Source organism: Camelus bactrianus, chromosome 8 (genome assembly GCF_048773025.1).
Source record: "Camelus bactrianus isolate YW-2024 breed Bactrian camel chromosome 8, ASM4877302v1, whole genome shotgun sequence".
Classification (NCBI taxonomy): Eukaryota; Metazoa; Chordata; class Mammalia; order Artiodactyla; family Camelidae; genus Camelus; species Camelus bactrianus.
Genome location: NC_133546.1, coordinates 13,990,557 through 14,013,110, shown reverse-complemented (window position 1 = coordinate 14,013,110; position 22,554 = coordinate 13,990,557). Strand labels below are relative to the sequence as shown.

At 43.3% G+C, this 22,554-nt stretch overlaps 1 protein-coding gene across 5 annotated transcripts in view; it reads left to right on the top strand.

Annotated features, from left to right (window-relative positions):
- Positions 1–22,554, top strand: part of PLEKHG1 (pleckstrin homology and RhoGEF domain containing G1) — a 213,731-nt gene that overhangs the window by 182,113 nt on the left and 9,064 nt on the right. For all 5 annotated transcript variants that reach the window (XM_074368160.1, XM_074368161.1, XM_045524752.2 and 2 more), the window contains 10 exons: positions 867–1,017; positions 4,805–4,936; positions 6,714–6,896; positions 6,987–7,082; positions 7,266–7,352; positions 12,042–12,075; positions 14,415–14,510; positions 15,666–15,704; positions 17,222–17,244; positions 20,902–22,522. In XM_074368160.1, the coding sequence (XP_074224261.1) occupies positions 867–1,017; positions 4,805–4,936; positions 6,714–6,896; positions 6,987–7,082; positions 7,266–7,352; positions 12,042–12,075; positions 14,415–14,510; positions 15,666–15,704; positions 17,222–17,244; positions 20,902–22,522 (2,462 nt within the window). The remainder of the gene's footprint in view (positions 1–866; positions 1,018–4,804; positions 4,937–6,713; positions 6,897–6,986; positions 7,083–7,265; positions 7,353–12,041; positions 12,076–14,414; positions 14,511–15,665; positions 15,705–17,221; positions 17,245–20,901; positions 22,523–22,554) is intronic.

The window sequence follows — 22,554 nt, the reverse complement described above, 5'->3', positions numbered from 1 at the left end:
AAATTACTTCCACCTGCTTCCTTCTAAGTTATGAGACCAGAAGATTTCAATTTACGTGTGTGGGAGACTGCACAAACCCACCAGCTCTTTTATGTATAAGATGTGAGCGTTGTTGCAACCATCCCTCTAAGATTGGGGGGCGAGGGGGGCATACTTATTGCCTTTGGAGTAGCTCGGGGTGGACAAGGAATTCTGAGCCGCTTTTCTAACCCACTCTGTAAGGCATGCTCCTTAAGGACCAAGGCTCTCCAGCTATTTCAGAAGCTGAATTTAGAATGAGGAGAGACACCTGAAGGTAGAAAGAAGGCTCTCTTCTGAGATTCTCAGAGGGAAGTTCCCTGGGGGATTGAAATCTCCAGAGACCTGCACATAATGTCATGCGCTTTGTGCATTTATACAAAGGTTAACAGCAGAGGGAGTGACAAGTGTCTAGCATGGGGCTGGATCTACTGGGAAGAGGCACCTCTTTTTCTTAGTACAAAGGTGCCCACTCCTTGCAATCTAACTTATAAACACTGAGTTACAGATGCACAATTTGAGCACTGCACAAAGATGCCAAGGCAGGGCATAATTAGGGGCTAATATCCAATATAAGTCCCCTTTGCCGAGCCCTGTGTCCTGGCAGGAGCTGCATCTCCCTTAAGGAAAGAGATTGCTGTTTAGAAACCATGTGTCCATGTTTTATGACCTTTTTATTAAGTGTCTTTTTCTAGTTCACCCACCCAGAGGGACACTTTTTCCTAACCTGGCCCAGAGGGATTCTAGTCTAGCTATAGCTCTGTTGCCACCTTACCTGCGTTAAGGCATATTCACTTACTCTGGCATTTAAAACTTGAATACCGATTAAAAAGTATTTCTCCTTGCAGATCGGTGGCTGTGCTAACAGAGTGCATGAGGAACAAGACACTGGCCAAATTCTTCAGGGAACGTCAGGAAACTCTGAAACACTCACTGCCTCTGGGGTCCTATCTCTTGAAACCAGTTCAGCGGATTCTCAAGTATCATCTCCTTTTGCACGTAAGTTTCTGCCTGTGCTTGAAGTGCTTTCTAGGGGATGGGGATTTTGTGTGTGTGTATTAAGTTTGAGGAAAAAAAATCAGAAAAAGCTGTGGACATATGGAAACATTTTCCACATTCATACTTTACAACTGACTAATCTGCTTTGAGGAATTAGAGATATATATATGCTTGGCCTGCAGCCTCATTGACAACAGCCAAGGGAAAAGAGCCATTTAATCTCTGATGGTGATAAGGCTTAGGAGGACTTCACTCTGGGCAGTGACAGTTTCAGGCAGGGAGCTAGCATCTTAATGAACACCAGATTTTTTTTTTATGTTTTATTTTATTTCCATGAGCCTGGATTCAGTAGGCAGTTGGAAGGGAGAGCTATTTGTCACAGGCTGGCTTTTGTAGGAGCAAAGAGAAGGGACTGAAAAGGGAGCAGACAGATGAGCAGTGTGATGAATGACCTTTGGGCTGGGCTTTGCATCACTTCAGGGTCTGTTTTCTTTATGTCATTTCCCATTATTTGTACAAAATTCAAGGAGGCTTTAGAAAAAAGGTAGACGTAGCTCTTATACATTCTCATTTCTTATCCTCCAAGGAAGTTGATAAAAATGGAGTGAAATGTTCTTGAAAGTAATTTCACTCTGTAAGTAGGACTGATTGCCTTTGCAACTTGAGACAGGCTAGCAGAGTGGTCAGGGGCAGGGTTCTGGGGCAAGACTGGCTGGGTTTAATCCCATAAATTTCCCACATTCATGGTGGATCACAGACAGTCAATAAAAATAAGCTATTACTCACTGTTTCTAATACTACATTAAAAATCTTTTCTTAAAATGACTTTAATCCAGAGCACCAATCTATATCAACATGCCTGCAGTTTATCTGTATCTCTTTTTAAATGATTCCAGGTTTCTGACTCGGGTAATCATTCCAAGGTTGCTCAGTTCACACGCATTTACAATTTTAAGAACTCTTTATGATCCAACTTTAACAGAAATTTCTCAGCTTTGTCTTTTTGCCTGGGTGGCTTATCTTGGGAGACCCTTATGTCCTGTGAAGCCATGTCAGGGGTGTTACTTTAGTTGTCAAGTTGGTATTGATGGCCTCTAAATGTGGTGGGACTGATCTGCTGAATTAGTGTCCAAGTGGGGAGGGTATCGCTCAAGTGGTAGAGCGTGTGCTTAGCAGGCACGAGGTCCTGGGTTCAATCCTCAGTACCGCCTCTAAAAACAAATAAACCTAATTACCTCCCTACTCCCTGCCAAAATAAAATAATTAAATACTACGATAATAGATAAAAATATTTTTAATCAATCAGTCAATCAATGTCCAAATAATTCTTTTAAAAAAAAATGCTACCTTTCCCAGGGTAGATCTTCACTGGACTCGGCTGATATGGCCTCTAAGACTAATGCATCCCAATAATCTAATTACGGCCTTCTAGACAGTAAGTCAGTCAAAAGAAAAGTCTAGGATCTCCATTACGTACGCATGTCGGATACAGCACGTCGAGATCCTTACGAAAAGCTAACTGCTGGGAAGAACAGCCCTTGCCCTCTAAATTAGAAGCTGGTGTCTTCATCAGTCCACACTGCTGTCGTGAAGTGCCACAGACTGAGTGGCTCAAACAACGACCACTTACTCCTCGCAGTTCTGGAGGCTGGCAGCCCAAGGTCAGGGGGCCAGCCTGGCTGAGGTCTGGGTTGCAGACTGCCTCCTTCTCCTCATTTCCTCGCATGGTGGAAAGAGGAAAGACTGCTCTGTGGGGTCTGTTTTATGAGGGCACTAACCCCATTCACGCGGGCTCCACCCTCACGGCCTCATCACCTCCCAAAAGCCCCACTTCCTAACACCAGCACATTAGGAGTTAGGGTTTCAACATGTGATTTTGTGGAGGACACAAACGTTCAGCGCGTAACAGCCAGTAGTAAAGAAAAAAGGGAAGAACCATGGTTTGATTAATTGAAAATGAACTTCTGGTTGTCCTTAAAGAATTTTTGCTTTTACAGTTGACTTCGAGTGTTCCTTCTGTGTTATTCACATCACGTCAGAGTTGTGTGGCCATCCATGAAGATGCCACAGCAGTGCACTCTGTGCTTCTGAGTCTGTTTATTCATGAGTAAGATTGCCTCTCAGACTAAAAGAGGAAATTATTATTTTTTAAAGCTTGCTCTTGGTCTTTAGCTTACCTGGGGGTTGTTGGTTTAGTGATGCTGTTTCATAGGACTTTTCTTAACAGCTGAGTCTGAGTGTGGAAAGAAAATGAAAATTCATTCCAGTTTCAAGCTGGATGGAAAACTTGGGGACTCAATAAAAGTAAGAAAAGATTTTAAAGTTTAGTGATGAAACTAATCATAATTTGTACTATTAAGATCCAACCTCCACCCTTGTGCATCATGTTTGTGCATGATAAGTGTCATAGAAATGATCTGGTTGACTGTAATGTCTTCTTACTGTCTTAGATACTTACATAGGGATTTAGATACTTGCAATTTGTTGTTGCTCTTTTAGGAAGATATAGTTTCAATTAAATAAGCATTTATTTACCACCCAGCTCTCTGGTGGGCACTGTTGAAAAGATAAAGGATTAAAGGAACTATGCAATAGTCCATAGTGAGGGAGGGTACAGCTCAGCAGTGGAGTGTGTGCTTAGCACGCACAAGGTCCTGGGTTCAATCCCCAGTACCTCTGTTACAAATAAACAAACTAACAAACTTAATTGCCTCCCTCCCCAAAATATTTTAAAATAAAATTAAAATAGTTGGACAAAAGAAAATTTAAAAAACAAAGCAATAGTCCCTATCCTCAGACTCATGAAGAATCTAGGGACATGTGTCCTATGTACTTGAAAGAATTGGAACTAAGACCATGTCCCTTTCTCGTCTCCCTGGGATTGGGGAACTCCAGTGCTCAGCTAAGTACTGATGTTACGTACTTTTGACCATCAGAGAGAGAGGATGTGAACCATGAGATCTCGCTCAACACTCAGAGGGATTATCTTTAGAGAATTTCATTTAGGTTTTAAAGCCTGAGTACATGAAAATGTACTTGCTACATAGGTATTTTTTAAACATAATATCCACTATTTTTTGCATCTGTTACATATTAAGCCCTATGTGTGAGTTTTGCTTCCTCTGGGAGAAAAAAAAAAAAAAAAATATATATATATATATATATATATATATATATTATATTTCCTATATGGTAAGAGTGAGACCTGTATTACTGAGAACTGTACGTACTACATTGGCCACCAGGTAGTTCAGAAGTAATATTAACTCCCCTGTCTCCTGCAATAACTCTTGTATCTCCATGAGACTTAATAACCCGTATACTTGTTTCATTTCACCCTCCTTGTCAGTTTCCTCCTTGTGAAATTCTCTATTTTTCCTAGTTCCATTTTCATTCCTATCTTACCATTGTGCTACTTATTTTTTAATATTTTTTTTTATTGAGGTATAGTCAGTTTACAGTGTTGTGTCAATCTCTGGTGTGCAGCGCAATGCTTCAGTCATATAGGAACATACGTAGATTTGTTTTCATATTCTTTTTCACCATAAGTTACTACAAGATATTGAATATAGTTCCCTGTGCTATGCAATATAAACATTTTGCTACTTATTTCTGGCACACTATCTCAAAATCTTAAGGAGTGACGGTGGTGTGTAAATAAATAAGCAAAAATAAAATAAGAGAAACTAGTCATAGAGGTACCATTTGTTTCATGGAATAGATAAGAAAAAAATTGAAAATAACTAGGATTTTTTTGGTTTTGTTTTTTGGGTTTTTTTTTTTTAAGGAAATAGAAAATCACCTTGACAAGGACACCGAAGGCTATGATGTGGTGCTTGATGCTATAGACACAATGCAGCGAGTGGCCTGGCACATCAATGACATGAAGAGGAAGCACGAACACGCTGTCCGGTTACAGGTGAGCCCTTGGGGCCGCAGTGCCCAGCGGGGCGGCAGCCGCGCTGACTTGTTACCACCTCCCAAATCAGACATTAAGGCTACTCGGTATTGCACTTCATTCATAGTCTTCACCCCAGTTCTCCTTGAAGGAAGATCGAGACACCCATAATGGTGATTGTTGTTTAATGTAACTATTCAAGAGAAAGTTCAGAGCCCCTTCCATGACCCACGTTAAAAATTGAGTCTCCCCGGGCCTTTATTTTATATTAATTACAAATAAGTAATTCTTGTGGAAAGCAACTTTCTCCAAACTGTTTAAAGGCGGTTTAAGCCTCTGTTCCTCTCTCACTAGTTCATGCAAAATCATGAGGTGATGAACGTGTGGTGAGGGGGCAGGGGACTCCGAGGAAGGAAAGCTAAGCCTGGAACCAGGTTCTTAGCAATTTCACTGGAGACGAGACTTCACCACTTCGTTTTAGATTCCTCATTTTAAAAATAAGTCAGGTTTACCAAGTTCCCTTCCATCGCCAACAGTTTGAGCCTTCAGTTCCAGGGAACTTTGGCTAGATGATGCTAAGTCAGTGAGCATGTCCTGGGCACCTCAAAAGATGCACTGTTTAAAAACAAAAGGTCACGTGGGCCCAGAGTCTGGTTTTAGGCTCCTGGTTGTCCCTGGAGTGAGACTTCAAAGCCCAGAGTGATTTCGTGCTATGCAGAGCACCTCCATCCAACTCCAGAGTTCAACATCCTTTGGCCCATACATCCGAACAAAACTCTAGATTTCATCTATGGGCAGCCAGAGTGGTACGATGCAGCTGTCTGTCCAAAATCAAGGGAAGGTGACATTCAAATCTTCCAGGCTGTATCTGCTTTTTGTAGCAGTAAGAAAAGTCTTAAGGCTTCATCATCCAAGTGTTTTGTAGACATAAGGTCAGACATAATGTCTGTTACTTATTCATAAATGGCTAACTGCCTGGGTTTTCCTACCTTATGAGTCTGTCTGGCTGTCTGAAGACACCACTAAATCAGGCTCTGTCTCAGACTCCCCTCCACTTCTGTCCACGTCCACCTTCAATCAATCAAGTTTGGGTGGCTTGGCAGGCTGCTTAATTAAGTGCTGTTTGTGAACATTTACATTTTCCAAAATAACAAAAATCGGCTTCCTTTGAAATGGGTTGATACGGACGTCCAGTAAATCCCAAAGAAACGTCTAAGTCATGTTACCAGTTTATGTTTATCAAGATCCATTAAAAACCCAGTGGTGAAGAAACATTCATTTCCTTTTCCCCAAATAAATGGGATTAATATCAGGAAATTTCTGAGAAGATGTATCTTGTGTGATTTTCCACAGGCTTTGGTTTTGAGTTACTTGTATGAGGCATGGACTTCAGTTTCTGGAAGAAGGTTTTCCAAGTCAGTAGCTCTGAAGGTTTTTGTCCAGAGCAGCCAAGGGAAGGATGGCTGAGAAGACCACACACCAGCGGTCTCTTTACTTGGCCTTTGAAAGACCACTCTGCTGCCAGTCTTAGCAGAGGGATTATTGAGGGATGGAAATAAGCAATTGGCAACTCAACAAATAACAACTTGATGCATCTTTGTTAACCCTTAAGTGGCACTGCCCATAAATGTAGATTTATGCCGGGGACATCAGACACCATTCTCTACCACGCACGCCCTTTAGAGCCCATCACTGATGTTTGGTCACCACCCTTGGGGCTCGCCGAATGGGCCACCGTGTCCTCACTGCCTTGCCTTCCCACCTCCGGTGTCATCACAGGGAACGCTCTCTTTTTCAGGAGATACAGAGCCTGCTCACTAACTGGAAGGGGCCAGACCTGACCAGCTACGGGGAACTGGTGCTCGAGGGAACCTTCCGCCTCCAGCGGGCCAAGAACGAGCGGACACTCTTCCTCTTTGACAAGCTGCTTCTCATCACCAAGAAGAGAGACGACACGTTTACGTACAAAGCTCACATCCTGGTAGGTCCGAGCAGGGGTCTGGGGCGAGGACTTGGGGCGCTGGTTCCGTTCCTGGCGAGCCTGCCTCTGCCCTCTCTGCTCTCCCTGCAGTGTGGCAACCTCATGCTGGTGGAGGTGATACCAAAGGAGCCCCTCAGCTTTAGCGTCTTCCACTACAAGAACCCCAAGCTGCAGCACACGGTTCAGGTGAGAGCACCGCCCTCGCCCCCCCGCCAGGCTCACCCTTGTGTGATGAGTGCCATGTGTCCGGTGGCCTTTCCAGGGCTTTCCGGCCACATCATGTGTGTCCTGTCGGGTCAGAGGGTCATAGGGGCGTCTGTGTCTTGTGAGTGGTGGGGCTGTGTGACCGTCCACATCTCCTCCTGGCAGGCGAAGTCACAGCAAGACAAACGCCTGTGGGTTCTGCACCTGAAGAGGCTGATCCTGGAGAATCACGCGGCGAAGATTCCCGCCAAGGTAAGACAGCGCGGTCGGCAAGCAGCACGATGTAAATGCTCTCAAGCCCTGGGAAGGCAGCCTGACGGCAGTGAATGTTCACCTTCACCATGAAGACAGTTGACAGGGGAGGGAACAGCTCAGTGGTGGAGCGTGAAGATGGCCCCTTGGGAATCCCAGCATCGGAGTGACCTGAGAGGGCTGGGGGATCTGGAGGGTTTGGAGAACAGCCAGAGGAAGAGCAGCCACATAAGGCAGTAAGAAACCCGAGGGAGGGAGGGCTGGGAACCAAGGAAGGAGAGAATGTCACAGAGAGGGAGTCTCAAAGGCTGCAGAGGTGAAAACAGATTCCAACAGAAAAGTAGGTGTTAGATTTGGCAACTAAGAGATAACGGAGACATGGCAGTGGGTTGGAAGAGAAAGGGAGAAATCAGGGGCAGACCAGGTGTGGACTTCTTTCTTTAAACAAAGTTCAGAAGAGACAAATGGTGGTAGGTTGAGAAGAGGTCAGATCAAAGCAAGAGTTTTGTCTCCATAAAGAATGTTGTGGATGTGATCAGGCTGAGGGGGAGAGGGGAGGGAGGAGGAGACAGGAAAGATAAGGGGCAGGGGTAGGGAGGGTATAGCTCTGTGGTAAAGTGTGTGCTCAGCATGCAGGAGGCCCTGGGTTCAATCCCCAGTACCTCCACATAAATAAACCTAATTACCTGCCCCCCACCAAAAAAAGATAAGTGGGAATACTCCTTGGAGTATGACTCAGGGGAGGTGGCAAGATTGGTTCATCCTTAACCCCAGAATTTGGGGGGCCATGTACTGTAAATGTAATTTAATAAAAACATTAGATTATGAATTTGATGCTAGAAGCTCAAAACTTCTTATTTACCAAAAAAATATGCAAGAACTTTGAATGCATGCCTCCACATATAACACTATGGCTTTTTTAAACTTTTAAAGGATAGAGGTAATCCTGTTGGTCTTAGGAACCAAGAAATTGGTGCAGCTCCAAATAAAACTAACATATCTATTCACCTCTTCTACACATATTACACTATTTATATTAACTTTATCATTAGGTGTAGGGGTTAGTCTTGGAAAAGGTCTGAAACATCCTCCCTGAGCTGGGAGAGAAGAAACATGAGACAGGGTAGAGAAACTTCAGGGCAGACTTGAGGGAAGAGAAAGGGTTTGCCGTCCCCGGAGTTGGGGACAACAGCAGAGTGGGGCAGAGCTGCAGCTGCGTGTCTGTGGGGAAGTGGGAAGGTCAGAACATGTGCCAAAGAACACGGGCTAGCGAGTCAGAGGGGATGACCACGGTCATCTGTGAAAGGGGTCTAGACCCCACTGAGGCTGGCCACCACCGTCAGTGTGATGAGGCCATTTTAATATCAGTTCAGCAACTTGGAGACTAGTGTTGAGGAGCCACCGTGCACGTGGGTTCCCCAAGGCTGAGGATGGGCAGGGCGGTGAGGGGAAGGGCAGCAGGGCAAGGGAAGGCACGGCACTAACGAGCATGAGCTCCTGGCTGAGTGGAGAGTGGAACCAACCCAGAAAATAGGCATGGGTTGAAGGATAAGTCAGAGAACTGGTTCAGCAAGAGTTAAAGGTGGAGCGATGGAAATAAAGAGATCTGTAATTGAAGAAGGGACTTTGGAAGTCTCACCTGAAAGGTAGGACTGTTCTGGGTGACAAAAAGGCTCTGGGGGCATCTGGGATTATGCGTTGCCATTCTGGAGAGGAGGGAACAGACATACAGTGGCAAGAAACAGAAGTGAAGGTGGAGAGTGGGTTCTCCATGTGCGTGGGGAAGTGGTCTGTGCTGGGGCAGGGAGGAGTGACATGGAGCAGGAAATGGGATGAGGGCCATGAGAGTAGAACTGGGTGGAAAATAAGGAGAACTGAGACTTCTGAGAAAGGAAAGTCTATTTTGCTCCTTGCATATGTTTTTAAATTTCTTTACCTATTTTTTGAAAATTGTTTGAAGCTGGTTCCCAGGGGCTGTCAGCAATGATGCTGCGCCCAGGAAATGATTGCACATAGGTGTGTGCTTTGACTTCAGCAGGAGTCTCATTTCATCAGGATGTTTGTTCCGAGATGTTAGGCATACCAGGCAGAGAGGCGATTGCGTTTTCTTCATGGTTAGTCATTTGTTTGCCGGCCTTGCGCCCTGGAATGCCCTGCTGAGCAGGGGCAGTGTGTCTCTGATATGCCCCACCTGTTGTTTACCTGTCCCTGGGAAAATCAAAACTGCCACAGGGATTTGAAAAGGCATTTATCAGCCATTACAAAATGAGACTAGCCGACAGACCTTCCTCTTTCTCCCGCACGAGGGGTGTGTATTCCAGGCAGTTTTCCCTTTATGTGTTATAATGGATAATATAGTCACAGTAGAATTATACTTGTTCGTCCAAATTCCTGATCCTTTTAGAATGGAAACATTATGTGTTTTCAGCTACAACTTCTTGAGCACACATACACTGTGCTGAGTACTTTATTTTTTCATTTCACTCTTAGCAAGACACCTTATGAGAAAGGTCTTACTCTCCCCATTCTAGAGAAAGAAAAACAGGCTCAGAGACCATAAGTGAACTGTTTGTTTGTACAACTAGTACATGAGCGAGCCCAGATTCAAACCCAGGCCTGCCTGGCTCCAAAGAGCATCTTAATCACGTGGTTCCCAGGGAAAGTGAAAGCACACTTACTGAATGTACTTTATCCACTACAAGGTTATGAGGATTTTCTATTTTATTTAAGCAGGATCATTACTAAGTTGAACTTGTCACTTCTTTTCTCAAGACATCTTAAATTGTTTTCTTAAAGCTTTCAAAATGTATTTTATTCCCATTAGATAAAAGAAATGCATAATCAGAACAAACATCTCGAAAAAAGGATCACTGTTCTAATGTTGGAAATTCATTAGGATAGTTTCTCCTAACTTCCTTCACTTCCTTTAATCCAGTGATGGTCCCTGGCTGACTCCTAGTGGAAAATGTGGGAATAGTACTTTTCTGAAATTAAACGTCAAGATAGGAAACAAACAAACAAACAAACAAACAAACCTGAGTTCTTGAAGTCAAGTTTATAGATATCAAGAAGCTTCCTGGAAACTAGCCAGATGGTCCATTCATACACATGGCGTACAAACTAACTTTTGTCCAGATTAATTGGGAGTAAGATAGAGGTAGAGACTTGCATTTTATATATTCACATGGTTCTGTAGATGCACTTCTCAACATTGAGCTAACATTTGTGTTTGAAATTAATTTCAGCTCGTAATCTCAGACTTGGGGTATATGATAAAAATATCCGTGTTATAAAAGTCTAAGCATTTATTTTCTCAGAATTAAGGTGACTTCATCAAGGCTTTTTTTGGGGGGGGGAGGGGATAGGTAATTAGGTTTACTTATTTATTTTCTTAATGGAGGTGCTGGGGATTGAACTAGGCATGCACTCTACCACTGAGCTATACCCTCTCCCCTTGTTTGTCTTTTAACTAAATATGATTGCCACTTAGCCTGGATGTTTTTACTGTGGTATTACATATTGTGACAAAGTATTAGTAAAATTATTTTTAAAGTTATTTTCAGCGTAGTGTTTGTAGATTCGGTTACACTACTCTTGAAAAATGAAAATGACACTAAAGAGGCAAGAAAGGCTACCTAGTTTTAATCTTTGAATCCTCAGGTGAAATGATTCCTGTTACAGCCATTAACTTATCTTCTTATAGTCCCTTAACCTTTGATAACATATGGTAATAATCACAACAAAAAGAAGCCTCAAAGCAACAAACTTCAGAAGGTTGGGGTTGAGATGAGAAGTATGTATGTAGAGGAAGCAAGACGCAAGGTTATCAGGGCCAATGCCCTGCGGGAGTAGATGGTAACTAACTGGGGCTGAGTGCCTGCCATTTGGTCCCGGTAGCAACCTTGAAAGGTTGGTCCTGTCTTACCATCTGAAAGTTGAGGAAACACAGGCAGAAATGTGAGAGCACCCGCTAGTTGATGCTAGAGCTGGAATCACAAACCCTGTCCTCCAGGGCCCCTCCCCCAACCGCAGCTCATTCAGAAGTGATGGTGGGTGCAGGAGTGCTGCAGGGAGCTGGGAGTCAGCTGATGATACTTGCATAGTACTTGGAAGAAGGGCAACAGAGGAAACTTCCGGCTATTATTATGCATTCAACTCAAAAGAGTTTTAATGCCCCAGTGATATGGAGAGGGTTGATGGTGTAGACCTTAGGTGCTATCCTTGAGCTTTTGGTTCCATAGACCAGGGTTGGATTCAGTCACTAGGGTCCAGTAGCAGAAATCTAGACTTTATGATAAACTGCTCAGCCAGGTTTTGGAACCTTTAGTGAAAGTTTCTCTCTCGCTCTTATTTTCCCCTCCTCTCCCCCTTCCTCTCGCCCTCCTCCTCCTCCTCTTCGTCCCTCCATCCCCTTGTCTCCTTTCTCCTCCCTCCCTCCTTTCTTTTCAAGTGGGGGCTGTGAGTTTAGCTCTGGGGCACCAATTGCACCACACCCACCAACCACACGAGGGCGCTCATCTGTTTGAATCCCTTGAACTATGTGTTAATGCCTAAAAGAAGTGAGCTGGTTTTTTTAAGCTTTTCAAATACCACTCATTCAGGTGGGAAAAGACCTGTATTAGGATTGGTAGTTTAAAGAAGAAACAAAAAAAGGTCCCTGCAATTATAGCTACACCTTCTTTCTTTCAGGCCAAGCAAGCAATACTTGAAATGGATGCCATTCGTAAGTTTTCTTTTCTACACAATTTGAAATTTCGTGGTCTGCTTGTATCTATCCCATTTTCTATCTTCAAGTTTCTAAAAAATGTCAGTTGTAAGAAAGTAGCAGCTCTCTAGTCACTGTTTTAACAAGTAGAGCCAGCAGACGGTATAGCCTCTTCCTAATCCATGGGTTTATTTCTACATGGATTTCACCTGGTTCACCTGTGCGCCACCTGGTGGCTCCCCACGTGTCTGCATCAACTCACAATGTGAGATGTGCTTCCAGGGTCAACGCTTTCCCCACCTCCATCACCACCACCAATGAAGGTCCCACAGTGCATTTCCCACCTCAACCCATTAGTGGGAAATCTATGTTGATTATCTGCAAGAATCATGCTAACTAGGTAGGTGCCAGTTTTCCAGAAGTGGCACACATTTTAAAATTACAACCGTTTCACATGGGTGATTGTATGTCTGGGCTTACCTTGTAAGTGAGGCCTTTCCTGTAAAATCAGGCCTTGTTCAAAGCACTTATCACACCCTTGTTACCTTCCAGATTAAACAGAATAAAAAGAGAAGCAACAGTTTTAAAGACTTACAGCCAGGTTTGACAGAAACTTTTACTTAAAACTTTCTAAGTAACAAACTTTTGAGAAATCTTTCCCCAAGTGAAGCACTGATTCACTTATCCACTCACCCACCAGGCTGCTGGTTGTTAAGTCTCCAGGATTTAAAAAATAAAATTTTACTGACCTAGAAAAACAAGCACCACCACTGTCACTGAGATGCCCCATTTCATGTCCATCAGATCCTGAGAAATGATGCAAGGTGATCCTCACCAGAGAGCTGGACCGGGGCTCACTGCCCTGTGTTCTCTGAATCCCCTTAGCTTACCCAGTGGAACTTCTCTAAGATTTTTTTTTTTTGAGATATAGTTGATTTACAGTATTGTAGAAGTTCCAGGTGTACAACATAGTGATTCAGAATTTTTAAAGACTATATAGTCCATTTATAGTTATAAAATATTGTCCGTACCCCCTGTGCTATACACTATATCCTTGTAGCTTATTTACGTTATAAATATATATATATATATATATATATATATATATATATATATATATGCACACACATGATATATATATGGGCACTGTGAAGAGAAGGCAAGGTCATGGATGGGCAAGTGAGAATTAGGAGGAAAAAGATGGAGGAAGATGGGTGTCCGGAGAGGTCAGCTGTTCCACGTGACCAGCTACATTCAACGAGATCCTTTACTTATTCCCAGGCTCTGGGCTAGCTTTTGGCCACTGTTAAGATTCTGTGAGGGCACAAAATGATGTCAAGCCACTAATCGGTGCCACATGCCTCTCTTCCAGGCCAGGCGTATGCCAGAGCAGCCCAGCCTAGGAAAATAACCTTACTTGTCCTCCCCTGACTTTGGGCTTGGCTGGCTGTGAGCAGAGTAGGCCAGTCTGTTGGACCAAATGACTTCATTTATATAATTTTGCCTCTAACATTGGAGAAGTGTATATGTGGTCTTTCCAAGCCTCAGAACTTTCTCGAACTTCAGACATCCTTGAAGAGCTTTAACCCCAATTTGAAGAAAACCCATTTCCAGCTGCATCATAAATTGTGTAGCCTCAGGCTTCAGGGTGCAAGGTGGTCACTGAATATGCTGCAAGACCTTTTAGGATTAGACCAGCTTTTCTTAATCCAAAGTCTGGGCACCCTTAGATAGATATAAACTGTGAAATAAAATGAAAATCCCTTTTCTGGGATGAGAACCTACACCCTGTATCAAATATTCAAAGGAGCAATGTCTAGAAGATACGAAGAGTCGCTGCGCTAGAGGACAGCCTGCACGGGGGCAGGGAGGACTGAGACCCTCCACCACCACGCCGGGCACAGACGCCTCCCCAAATTCCTACCTAGATGGAATTCTCCAGAAGGTTTCACCTTGACGGAGCCTCTGTCAAGGAGCCCATCACTGCAGTCTGCCGGGGCCTTGGTAGCAAGTTCAGCTGCAGGGATTTTCATTTTCATGTATTGTTTGACCTCTGTGGGTCATAGAGTTGCAGATGATTCTGAGTGGGAGCAGGAAGTTATCACACCTCACGCATTTTAACTAACTTTCTAGGAAGAGTAAAGCCGATGGTTGTAGCTCTTTCTGCCCAAGAGTGAAAAAAGGTGAGCGTGCATGTATGTGCCTAGAGGCAGAGGGGTGGAGAGGCAGCTTCACGTGGAAGTCCTGTAAATCCTGCAAGTCCCAGAAGTCCCACAGTATCCAAAGCAAGTTACACCCGTCTCCCGAGAAGTCACTGAACACTTCATTCTTATAGATGCACGTGGTTCTCTTTACAGACTATCCAGGCTTCTGTTACAGTCCCGAGGGAGAGATGAAAGCATTTTGTGGCTCTAAAGACAATTCTGCTCCATATCGGCTGAGAAGAAAATCTGGTAAATAGGATGTTGTAATCCGCATTAAATCATTATGGGGCACTCGCGATGAAAGTCCCTTTCAGTCTGACAAAAAAAAGTGTTTTCTTTCTGGTTTTTGGCACACTGCCAGTTTGAATACATTTGAGGCTGCCTCAAGGTGGGACTCTCAAGCTTTTGTTCTAAAACTCTTCCTACTTGACTCTATTTTCCAGTGAATATAAAGCATATCCATCAGCTAATTTTGCTTTGTAGAGCATTTTACCATTAGCAAGCCGGCACTTAAATTTTATTTACTATCGCTAGTGCAAAATTGTATCATGTAATTGCTACATACAAAAGATTATTCAAACCTAAAGTTTTGACACGTTTGCTAAACTAGACTTCACGTCGCATTCCCTTAGCTCTCAGATTTTTTTTTAATTTAAATCAATATCTATTGAGTACCTGCCTAATTTCTGGCACTATGCTAAGAATTGGGAATATAAGAATAATACACTTGATTCCTGCTTGCAAGAGGTTTGTAGTCTAATGGGAGAGTCAAAAAAAAGTTAAACAAATACCAGTTCATCCCATGAATTTATGATGGAGGTTAAATGGAAGGAATAGTGGAGAGACAAAGGAGAGAGGTTAACCCTCTAGGAAGGAGAGAGAAGGCCTCGCAGACAGAGGACCAGTACCCCCGATGGAGTCAGGGAGCCAAGGAGGCAGATGGGGTGGGAATAGCACATGCAGAGGCCCTGAGACTTGAGCCAGCGGACCTTAGGCCAGGCAGCTATTGCCAGTTGTCAGGCCTGGTTGCACGGTGGGCTGGCAGTGGAGGTGGGCAAGTCAAATGGAAAATGTGGTTGTAGGTGCAGACAGCGGCCTCATCATGGAAAACCAAAGAGGCCACGCAGAGGGTTTGAACTTGATCCTGCAGGCTGTGGAAGGATTTTAAGCAATGAAATATTTGCCTTTTAAAAAGAAAATTCTGGTTCAATGTGGCAAATGAAATTGGCAGTTTTGATGGAGTGAACATCTTGCTGTCAAGAATCTCTAAGCAATGAGGATTTAGGTGAATTTGATAGAAAATTGCTAGAGCTCAATTAATTTGTCCATAAGCTAATAATTCACTTGTAAAAAAAAATCTTGATCTGGTTTTGCAAATGATGCTGACCTTATTTTTTCTCTCAGAACCTTCCTCAAGATCACACAAAGTTTTGAAGACCAGTGGTAAGTCTTAAAGTAGCTTTTCTTTTTTCATTCTTGTTGACATCCACTAAGTCAGACCATACACACCAAAAAATAAACCCCCAGAAGAATTACAGATCGACAGAACTGATTATCTTCTGTAACAAATAGTGCCCCATTATAAAATGTAAAGCTGAATGGCATAAAATGTTTGCCATATAGACAAACAAGCATAAAAAAATTAATGCCTGTTGATGTTGATCTAAGACATCCCATACACCAGAAAGAAAAGACAGACGACTCTTTTTTGAAAGGCAGAGCATATAATCTTCTTTTACAGGAGAAACACAAACTGCCAATAAAATTTATAAATGGCCACCCATATTAGCAATCAGAAAAATCATATATTTCAATGAGATAGAGGAGGAAAGAAAGTTGTGGGCATGGCCAAAAAAAAAGAAACAGGCACTCAAACTATTGGAGTATAAATTTCTGCAACCTTTTTGGAGCAAAATTTGGTAATGCCCAATTAAATTTAAAATGCCCATTTGCCCTCGGACCAAAAATTTCAAACTTCTCACTTGTATAAATTTCACAATGTACCCTTCCTATATAGAAGGGTGTGGACAGATCCATGAGTACATGTGTTCTTTGCAGCATTTGTAACAACATCACATAAAATGCCCATCTAGTGGGAAATAGTTTAAAAAGTTGTAGTAAATCCTGGAATACTTCATGGAATATTACGCAGCTATAAAAAAGCAATGAAGTACATATCTGTCTACTGACAAGCGTGTTCACATATATTTAGCATAAAATGCAGTGTTGCATATTGCATCTTTACTTTAGAAACAGAAAAACCTGTGCATTATGGTGGGATGGGGGCAGTGGGTATGGGACCTGGAAAGATGAACATCAAACTTTCAAATGTGGTTACCTCTGTGAGGTGGAATTTGTGGAGAGGATTCGATCACTTTTTACTTTGTATGCTTCTGTAATTAAACAAAGTTTCAGGACGAGACACACGTGATCAGGGTACTGTGAGGGTATCTCTGAGGATGTGGCTAGTAAATCTCTCCCCACAATTCCCTTTGCACCGTTCCTGAGCACAGCGCCAAGGTGACCCTGCTGATAAATGCTGTATCTTTCAATTAACACCAATAAAATGTTTAAAAATTAACAAAAGCATAATCTTATGTGTAAGTGATTTTCATGGATTGGGGCATGTGGATTTTTTTTTTTTCAGGCAATATATATTTTGAGGGGGAAGCTTTTGAAACTTATTAATATGAATTGGTCCATTGCTCTCAAGGATTAAGGAAGATACTTAACACTCAGATGTATGTAAGTGTGTTTTACATACAGTACAGGAAATGCAACTCGGATAACTGAGAAGCATTTTCTGAAAATCAGCTCTAAAGGGCCCAGGAGCCTCTTGGGCTTCAATTCTTAATAACAAGTTTAGAAGTCCTATAAAGTGAGTACTAACCTATGGATGAGTTACATTTATAATTCTCAAAGATAAAAAATAAAAAAATAAAAAAACTCTTATTTTTCAGAAACAGCACAAGATATCCAAAAGGTAAGTACTATTAAATTGCCTATTTTGAAATGTTTACTTTAGGTTCCTTTTACATACCCTTTCCTCTTCTAAGTGTAAATAATTACTTTACATGTTGGAATAGTTTTAAGTTAGGGCTGGTCCTTATCAACTCTCCACCAACTCCACAGCCCCCAGCTTCATCTCTCAGAATTAAGGCAATGATTTCGTCATCCTTCTGTCCCCACCTCTCTCATCTCAGAAGCTATAAGGTTACCTTAAGATGTAACACCTGTAGGGCTAGTCTCACCCACCCCATGTTGCCCTGAGCCTCTGCACGTGTAAGACCGAGGCTCTGTCATCCTGAGTATTTGCTCCCTTCTCAAACCATCAGCCTTCAATCACAAAGATCCTTCTAAGAGTATGGTCCTGCTGCTGATATAAGAGGTGTGACTATTTGTGGTATAACGAAACTTTACCTAGTCTTGATTTTCTTTGTCCAATAGAAGGTTAGAAGAGGAGGAATAAAAATGGTGTGTTCTATTGGAAGATGTATATTCAAGTGTATTAGGCATGAACAACAGACGTTATATTCTGGCCTGAGTAAACCACGTCCAATATGGTTTTCATCAGTTGGCTTGATTAGCAAGTCTTAGAGAACTGATCATGGCTTCTTGCTTCGTGTTCTGTAACGCTGTGGCTGTGAAATCTCTCCCCACAATTCCACTTGCATCGCTCCTTGACACAGGGTCAAAGTGGCCCTGTTAATAGATAATGTATCTTTCATTTAAGATGTCTAAATGTTTAAAAATCAACATAACCTTATCTTTAAGTGATTATCTTAAAATTAGGGCATGTGGATTTTTTTCAGGTAGTATATGAGCTTTTGAAACTTACTAACATTAATTGGTTCACTGTCCTAGAGTATGGCATGAGATTTTGATTTTTTTTTTTTTGTAATATACACTGTTGTCATGAACAAACACTGGATAGGTGTCCTGTGTAAGGTAGCCAAACTAAGACCACGGAGCAAGCCCCACTCAGTCACAGGTGGGAAATCACTCTATCAGTCCTTGAGATGCAATCTCAAGAGCTTCTCAGAAACTTTCCAGAATAGTGAGAAAGCCAAGTCTCCATAGAAGGATAAATTTATAAAATCCAAAGACAAGAAAGAAAGAAAACATCAATGTACTTTTTTCTTAGTTATAAAATCCCATCTCCTAGCAATAAGGAATGCATACTAAATTCAGGGAGAGACTAAAGAGTTAAGGAGATTAACATTTCTCCCAGAATATACATGCCAAGGCCGTGTGTGTATGTGTATGTCTAGATGTTTAAAGAGAGAGACATGGAGGGATTGAGAGAAGGAGAGAGATTTAGCTCATATATAAATTGGATTAAGACATGGATTCAAATCCATTTCTGCCATTTATAAGCTGTAGGACTGTAAGCAAGTTGTTAAACCTTACTGAGACTTAGTTCCCTAATTTACAGAGTTGTTATATAGATTGAATGTGATGTGTTTTTAAAGTGCTTAGCACAGTATTTGGCACAAAGCAAGTGCTCCGTAAATTATACCTGTTATCGTATTATTATTAAATAGCCATAATGCCGAGAATGTGGGAAAAAGGGGGAAAATGTTCATCATACCTCTGGTGAAACTGAGAAATCTACACTGTGTGTTTCTGTGTTGTGTCCATTCCATACACTGATTATTTCTTAATCTGAGAGTTGCTTCAGATTCTCCTGACGATTTATTTGATATAAAATTTCAGCTTCCAACGTCCTGCTAACTTCAAGTGTAGTTACCTTAAAAATATACTTTGATATGAACAATTCCGTTTTTCCTAATTTTCTAAAATGTCTAGAAATTATTCTGGGATGAAAGATTTGAAGAAGATATTACTTCTGGCTGTTCACAAAAATCATTGTTACACTTTCACAGTGTTGCATCATGATTTCACTAGCTAATGCGAACTTATTTTAGTTTATAAAATGCAGTTAGTGGGTGCCCATATTTTGTAAACATTACACCAGTGCATTCTGAGTAAGATGAAAAGGGAGAGATATTAAAGGGTAAAGAGGAAAGAAAAAAAACCAAAAAAGCAGAAAAGCCACATATATGATTTATGTACTTGTGTGTGTTATATATCTGTGTGTGTGTGTATTCATTTACTCCTAGTCCTCAAATGGTCCAGTTTTACTATATGAAAAGGGTGAACAAAAGATTAAGTGCCTAATTGGACTTTTCTAGTTTTAAATTTGTGACAGAAAAGTAACATTCAGGATGAAATGTTATCCTTTCCCTCCCTGCTTTCCTCTCCTTGTCCTGATACACAGGTAGGTAGGCACGAAGGCAGAAATACTGATAGGTGGATATTCCAAAGTAATACGTTTCTTTTGTTTGTTTTTATTTGTGGCGGGAGGTAATTAAGTTTACTTATTTATTTATTAGAGGAGGCCAAGGCAATATGTATCCCAGTTTCATTGACTACTGATGAAAAATTCTTGCTAATTTGATATTTCCAGTAGGTTACCATAGTGTTTTGATCAGAAACTATGTCCCTGGTACTAATTGGTTTGAATCTGTCTTAACCCTTTCAACTCTTTGCAGCTAATCCCAGTACCCACAGTGGGCATCAGAGGGCAGTCCATTGCCTGTCTGCACAGCCAAGCTCCATGAAGAAAGGTTCCAAGTTATGAGACCCATTGTTTTCTCCGATTAGAAATCGTTAATATCACTCATATTTTACTTCCTAACAGGCATCTAAACATTACTTCCTTAAATGCATTTTAAAAGAAAGTAAGATTTTTCATTAACTCAGTAGTGGATTAAATTAAATTCCTGCAACAAAGGCTCTTTGCCTAGAATCTATAAACCAAGGCAGTGCTGACCAGGTTCATGCAGGTCTGCAGATTTAAGGAAAACCCTTGGATGAGATGCAGTCAGATCACTTACAGGGGCTTCTGCTACACCAGAAACCATGATAGAACTCCTAAGAGTCGAACCCCAAATAAAAACCAGATTCCATGGCCCTTGACACCTATTTATGTTCATTCATATAATGTTATTTGCCCAGGACGCAGGGGGATTACTTGAAGTATCTGAGAGTCTTCCATATTTAGCTGATTCCCTGCAGTGGGGTAAGGTATTTGGAGTCAAACCTGGGTTTGCATCCTAACCTTTCCACCGATGAGAGAGAGCAAGTTACTGAATCTTTATGAGCCTAGATTTCTTTACTGTGAAACTGGTCCAATCATACTAATTCACAGAGTGATTGTGAACATTAAGTTTGGAGAATGTCTTCAAGTGGCCTACCCTATTTCTAAGTAAATATCAATTCCTCCTTACTGCCCCTTTTGCAGAATTTTCACATGCTTTTCAACTCAAGTTAAAATCAACATTGTTGGGGGAAGGGTATAGTTCAAGTGGAGGAGTGCATGCTTAGCATGTGCCAAGTCCTGGGTTCAATCCCCAGTACCTCCTCTAAATAAATAAACCTAATTACCTCCCCACCCAAAAAAAAAAAATGTAAATAACTAAATTAATTAATTAAAAAAATAAAATCAATAATGTTTACTGATCACTTTCTTAAGACTTTCACAGTCTAGTGGGAGAGGCAGCGTGTAAATACAGGAGGGCATAAGTAAGGTGTCTGTAGTGCTGCAGCTCAGCTGCTATGTTCCTGTCTTCCTCAGGTTTCCAGAGAGGAAGGGTCTCCCCAGCGGACTTCAGCAGGTGCGTCTCCCGCCCAGAGGAACGGTCAGCCCAGCAGTTCTGCCATTTTCAGCGTGCTTCGCGGGGGTGGGGCCGTTAGAAACATCTGGACGGACCACCAGATCCGGCAAGCCTTGTTTCCCGGCCGCCGGTCGCCGCAGGAGAACGAGGAGGATGAAGACGATTATCAGATGTTCGTACCGTCCTTCTCCTCTTCAGATCTGAACTCTGCCCGGCTGTGTGAAGACAGCACTTCGAGTCGACCCTGCAGTTGGCACATGGGACAGATGGAGTCCGCGGAGACCCCCAGCTCTGGCCACAGGGTCGTGCGGCGGGCCAGCAGCGCTGGCGAGAGCAACACGTGCCCCTCTGACGTAAGAATTAGGGACAGCGACGGCTCCCAGTACGGCTCCCAAAGGGACCTGCAGAATGACCTGAAAACAGAGGGGCGGGACGGGACGACCCCCTTCGGGTCCTCTATGGAGTTGACTATCGATGACATAGACCATGTCTATGATAACATCAGTTATGAGGACTTGAAACTGATGGTTGCCAAACGGGAAGAAGCCGAAGCCCCTTTCCCCAGACCCGCCAGGGACTCTGTTCGCCCCAAGAGCAGCCCGGAGCTCGCCTTCTCAAAGAGGCCAGCTGGCCGGGAGAAGAGTCCTCCGCACCCGCAGAAAGATGGAGCACTCCCGGGCCGGGAGGCCTTGAACCAAAGCGCACGCGATCTCCAGGTGGTGGAGGAGAACATCTACGACACCATAGGGCTCCCGGACCCGCCCTCCCTGGACTTCAGGTGCAGCAGCCTGAAGCGTCCCAAGAGGAGCACCTTCCTGGGCCTGGACGCCGACTTGGGGTGCTGTGACAGTCTGAGGGCCTCTGTTTCCCAGGACAGCCTCCAGTTCAGTGAGGACCAGGCACCCTACCCCCCGGGACCCTCCGATAACGATTATCTGAGTTTGCTCTATAACTCCTTCGGCTGCAACTTGTCCAGAGCCGATCGGTCCATCTCCGATCAACTGTCTGAAGAAGTAGACGAAATCTGGAACGACCTGGAAAATTACATCAAGAAAAACGAAGTCAAAGCCAGAGACCGGCTTCTGGCAGCGTTTCCCGTCAGCAAAGACGACGTGCAAGAGCGACCGCTCGCAGCCAGCGCCCCGGAGCTGAGCGCACGCTCCCCGCTCTCGCTGCCCACGGGCCGGGCCCTCCTCGCGCGGCCAGAAGACGAGCCCGGGCTGGCCTCCTGCGCCCTCGGCCGAACCCCGGCCTCCAAAGACGGCTCCTGCGTGAGCCTCCACCGGCTCTCACTGACCGGCGACCTGCCTCCCATAGAAAGTCCTTATGAAGTGGCCGGCAGCAGCCTGTCCCCAGCGGACCTGGAGAACCCTGACTCTGGCATGGACCATGTGGACAAGACCAGGAGCAGGGTTTTCCTGATGGCCAGGCAGTACAGTCAGAAGATCAAGAAGGCAAATCAACTGTTAAAGGTCAAAAGCCCAGAGCTGGAGCAGACACCTGGCAGCCAGCCCCAGAAGCCGGTGCCCAGGGACCTGGCGGCCATCCTGGAAGAAAAGAAGCAGGGCGGACCCGCCATCGGTAGGTCCCTCCTTCTCCTTCCGAGGATGGGG